The sequence below is a fragment of the Merops nubicus genome, unplaced genomic scaffold (genome assembly GCF_000691845.1).
Source record: "Merops nubicus isolate BGI_N331 unplaced genomic scaffold, ASM69184v1 scaffold43839, whole genome shotgun sequence".
Classification (NCBI taxonomy): Eukaryota; Metazoa; Chordata; class Aves; order Coraciiformes; family Meropidae; genus Merops; species Merops nubicus.
The window spans coordinates 1-4,737 of record NW_008631084.1 but is presented as its reverse complement, the minus strand read 5'-3'; the positions used below and the strand labels follow the sequence as shown (position 1 = coordinate 4,737).

At 47.2% G+C, this 4,737-nt stretch overlaps 1 protein-coding gene across 1 annotated transcript; it reads right to left on the bottom strand.

Annotated features, from left to right (window-relative positions):
* Positions 1-847: 847 nt before the first annotated feature.
* UBE2J2 (ubiquitin-conjugating enzyme E2, J2) lies at positions 848-3,789 on the bottom strand. Its single transcript, XM_008947478.1, has 6 exons — positions 3,659-3,789; positions 3,416-3,456; positions 2,482-2,584; positions 2,228-2,366; positions 1,366-1,446; positions 848-1,205 (listed from the first exon to the last, which is right to left on the bottom strand). Exons 1-6 carry the CDS (start codon positions 3,787-3,789, stop codon positions 921-923), a joined length of 780 nt encoding a protein of 259 aa, XP_008945726.1. The 3' UTR covers positions 848-920.
* Between the last annotated feature and the right edge of the window lie 948 nt (positions 3,790-4,737).

Here is a 4,737-nt window from a genome sequence, read left to right as displayed (position 1 = left end):
TGTTCCCTTCACGAGGGCTACTGTCACTCCACTTGCCCAAGCCTGAGCCATCCAGAGCAGCTCTTCTGAACACACAACCCACTCACCACTGGTGTGTGCAGCTTTATTCATCTTTTTTTTCCTCCTCCAACAGCGGCACCTTGTGATGAAAACTCAAACTTACAGCTTTCCAATGGAAACCTCCCAAAAGGGCAATCTCTGGAGTGAGCCAATCCCAAACAATCCTGGGTATGGGCACCCCACCAACACAGAGTCAAGTGATTTTGATTCTTGGAGGCTGACAACTGAACTTCTTGTGACTCCAATCAAGCTTTCCAGAAGGTTGGGACAATTTAGGGAGCATGTTTAACACGTAGGGTGTTGTTTTCCCACTCATCTCATCACTACTGACTAGAGAGGCAAAGATGTTGTTCTGTTTGAGAACCCAGCCACCTTCTGCAGCATCAATGCTCACCCAAACCAAGCCCTCATGGAATCTCTACTGGAATCATTTCAAGCCCTGCACAGGCTCCTCCCTAATGGAAAATAAGATTTGATATGCATGAATGGTGACATGGAAAAATCATCCAATGAAGTAAAAAGCTGTATTTGCTGAAGATTTTCAAACCTCAAATAACAGATGAACTGCTGTAAAAAAAAAATCAAAGCACTAGAAATGTCAGCACTCCTCAATAATGCTTTGACTTTGAGCCACTACTAGAGAGGACAAGAGGATCCACGAGCAGAACTTCTTTGTTTTCTGACTAACCCAAACTACTCCACTTCCCAAACACAATCCATGAGCCAACCAACGTTTCCACTTGCCAAAACAATTATTCCCCCCCCCCTTTTCCCATCCCCCCCCAAGAGTCAGACACCCAAAGAGTCCCACTCGTTCTGCAACTACCTCTAATTTGGTCTTGGGATTTCTTTTATTATCCTCATTCTTGAGCTATGCTTCTCAGGACATACTTCACTGTGTAGGCAAAGGCTGCAAACCCAACTATGACAAACAAGTTCGCCAAAGCTCCTCCTAGAAGTCCATGGTTCCTGTTGGCCTGCTGGAGACCCGGGTGGTTGGCAGGGGCCAGGGGGACGTGCCCGTTGAGGAGGGGTATCCCATTCTGCCCAAAGTGTGCCTCCCCATCGGGGACCACGTCTGGCAAAGGGAGGGAGGGAGGTCTGTTACTCAGCTCTTCTTGTGCTTTCTGTTTTTGTTTGATCTCCTAGAGGAAGGGAAAAAAAAAAAAAGAGGATTGGAGAGTGGAAGTGAAAGCGGTGATGCTGTCAGGGGTTTTGGGGGAGGTTTTAGAAGCCAAACTTTGCATTTATAGGTCTAGGTGAAGACCTAGAGGAACCCAGGGGATGGGGTGGGAACTCCCTTACCTCCACCACTTCAGGGAAGAGCTCACAGAAGACTTTATCTTTCAAATTAAATGCTAAGCTTTGTGCAGCGAGCTGCCTTTTCTGTGGAGGAAACAAACAGTATCAGCAGCTGCCTATAAACAAGTTTAATGTACTTTAATTCAGCATCTTATCAACATTATCAACGATATCTTATCAATATCTCAAGGGTGGGGGCAAGAGGCTGGGACCAGGCTCTTGTCAGTGGTGCCCAGTGACAGGAAAAGGGGCAAGGGGCACCAACTGGAACCCAGGAGGAGAAACTTCTTTGGTGTGAGGGTGCAGAGCCTGGAGCAGCTGCCCAGAGAGGCTGTGGCTTCTCTTGAGAGATTCCAAACCCTCCTAAATGACTCTCCTGGAACATAAGGGTTGAACAAAATGGTCCCCAGAGGTCCCCTCCAGCCCCCACCATGCTGGCATTCTGTGGTTTATTTCCCACAAGAATGGTGCACACCATGAGCCTAGTTTCTAATGTTTAAAAACTTCACACTTTTGAATATTCTTCACAACAGACATTTCTAGACAAACTATGTTCTCAGCCCTTCATCTGACAGGGTTAGTGTTCTGCCCTGGTGTGCCAGCCTGGCAGACACTTCCAAGAAGGAAGAAAGCAGAAAAACTCCTGACCACAGTTTACTAAGAGGGATTTTAAGTTCTCCAAGAACTCCCCTCCCCATCCCCACGCTACCTAAAATTCACCTGATTCATCTGCTCATCACGTGGAGTAGACAACAACATACTTTGAGACACCAAAACAACAGCTGGTGCTGCTCTTTTAACTTGGGGGTCCCATCCAGCAACCCCCCAAGGTGACAAGAGGCCCATCCCAGGGCCTGGAGCTCACCGTGAACTCGGATGTCTCTATGCTGCCCAGTGTGGGGCCCTTCTCCACCATGAAGCTGAGGAGACCCGTGAGGATCGTGGAGACCGACCACGCCGGGTTCCACGTGTCTGGGTGGAAGTCAGTGATGGAAAGACACAACCTTCAGGAGGGACAAGAGAGCCAGCATGGTTTCATTTTGCCATTAAAACCTCTTCCACGTTGTACATATGGCTAAAAGGGTGTTAATGGCTGAAGTGTGAGGGGAAAATCCTTACCTTGTGTTACATTTAAACCTTCCGTTAGGTGTAATCATATAAATACTAGGAGGTTTAAAGGGAAATTCTCTGGGGAATATTAGCTTCCCATGGTAATAGCCACCTGCATTGCATAAAGAGATTAATTACTTATTTGGCATGAAGATCAACTCCTAAGCTGCTACTCAAAATGGGCCAAACAAAACCCTTGACTTGTCTCCTTCTCCCCGCCACACTGAAGGGATCGAGCTGATCACTGAGTCTCCAAAACCCAGGAAACACAACCCAAACCCACAGCAGATCCCTCTGGAGCAGTCCTCCCTCCTGTGTATCCCCAACAGGACTCTCTCTTGTCAGGTCTGTAAAGGAAAACCAGCCACAGTGCAGTGCACACAACACAAAAGGGTTGGTTTTCCCAAAACACAGCCAGCTGCAAGCACCGCCCTGTGAGGAATCCAGTTCTGGGTGTTTTCCCAGAGGAGATGGTGGAATATGTGAGTCCAACAAGCTCACAAGGCTTTTAACTTCCTCATTTTTCAGTCCCTCACTTTCTCCATGGGAATTCACACAGAGGAGCTATGTCTTGGTTCACTGAGAACATTTATGGGGTGAGAAAATGGGATTTTTGTGACATTCTCACTGTCACACACTACAGAGAGGGAGTTATCTGCTCCGTGGTTTTTAGCAACCACAGAACAGGATGTTCTGTGTTCAGTTAAACCAAAACATGGGTCTGTTAGGCCCCTTCAGAACAGAGGGATCCCCACCAGGCAGTGGCACCTCTACCTGTGTTCAACAAACTCTCACAGAAGTCATGGTCAGCTCTGAGGCTGCCCAAGGGGGTTTTTTAGGGCTATTTTTCCTGGAGCTCTGCTCTGCCTGCCCAGACAGGTCCACCACTGCTCCAGCCCACCCACACCAGAAGGACTCACACACTTCTGCCTCCTGCTTTTACCTTCATAGGGGGTCAGTTCAGGTCCTCTGACAACGTAGTGCCTGAGACAAAGAGGGGAATGGAAACAGTGTGAAAATCACCCCACCATCAGTCACTCATATCTCTTGCAAAATGAAAAGCAAAAGTTTCACAGCCCACCTCCCAACCCCTGAGGTTCTCCCACAACCTGGGGGAGTCAGGGAGCCAGACTTGATGGCCTGGAGTCTGTTTCTCTCCAGGAACAGCTCAGGCTGCAGCTCTTACCATTCCAGGATGTTGGATGGGAGGGGCTCTGCACAGATATAAGGCACTGGGTCTTTCTTAATTCTTAGGTAGTCTTGTTTCAGCCTCTGTGTTGCTGTGGTTGGGGCTCTCTTGTTGCTGTTGTTGCTCATCTGGTATTCCAAAAACACAAAGACACACAAAAATCATCTCCAGACCATCTGAAGAGGCAGCTGTGTTTAGAGAAAGGAACTTCTGAGCCAGGTTATTCTCTGCCAGGGAAACAAAGACCTCCTCCAAAAGGAGAGGAGTTGTGAAGGGAGGAAATTGCAGCCTGCTTACAAGACAAAGAAAGCATCAGCCTCCAGGGCACGTGCCAATTAACAGGGGCTATTTAACTCACTTTCCCCCCAGGAACTTAACAAGTTCATTCATTTTGGACACGGATATTCAAGCAAGAACAAAAAGGGGAGATTTTACAAGCAGCTTGTGTGAAAAGGCAACACCTGCAATAGGATAGCAGCATCTGACATGAAAAGTCAGTTAAATGCTTATGGCCTTTTTAATCCTTTAAACAGCCGAGTACAATTAAAGAAACAACACTTAAACCATGAGTAATAATTGTTAATGGTCAAATATCCCAACCCTCCCCAAAACAAACGTCTTTAACCTGATGTTTGTCAGAATTACTGTAAATCACTGTTTGAAACAGGTTATTTTTTCTTGAATTCATACATTTTGAAGTCTCTTAAACTGCTAAAATGAAGAATTTTTCTCTAAAGGAACCAGTTTCGACTTCAAACCATACATTAAAAAGGTGTGGTTTAACATAACGCAATCGTGTGCTCTGAACTCTTACAACAGGCTGCAAAAATACGCTGAAATATTTCCCAGCGCCTCGTTATTGAGATTTAAACAGCTCTCAAGGCCTTATCTGACAGAACGTTTGCACCTTAAAGGGAGAAAATACACGGCAACGCTTCCAGAAGCTACACCCGCAAATCTTTTTCCCCTCTGGACAAGAGTACTCGGTAGAAACAAGCAGGGAGCCGCCTGGGCAGCGCCGGCAGCAGCAGCACCCAGGCCCCGGAGGGCTGTAGGGTTCCCCTGCCGCGGGGAGC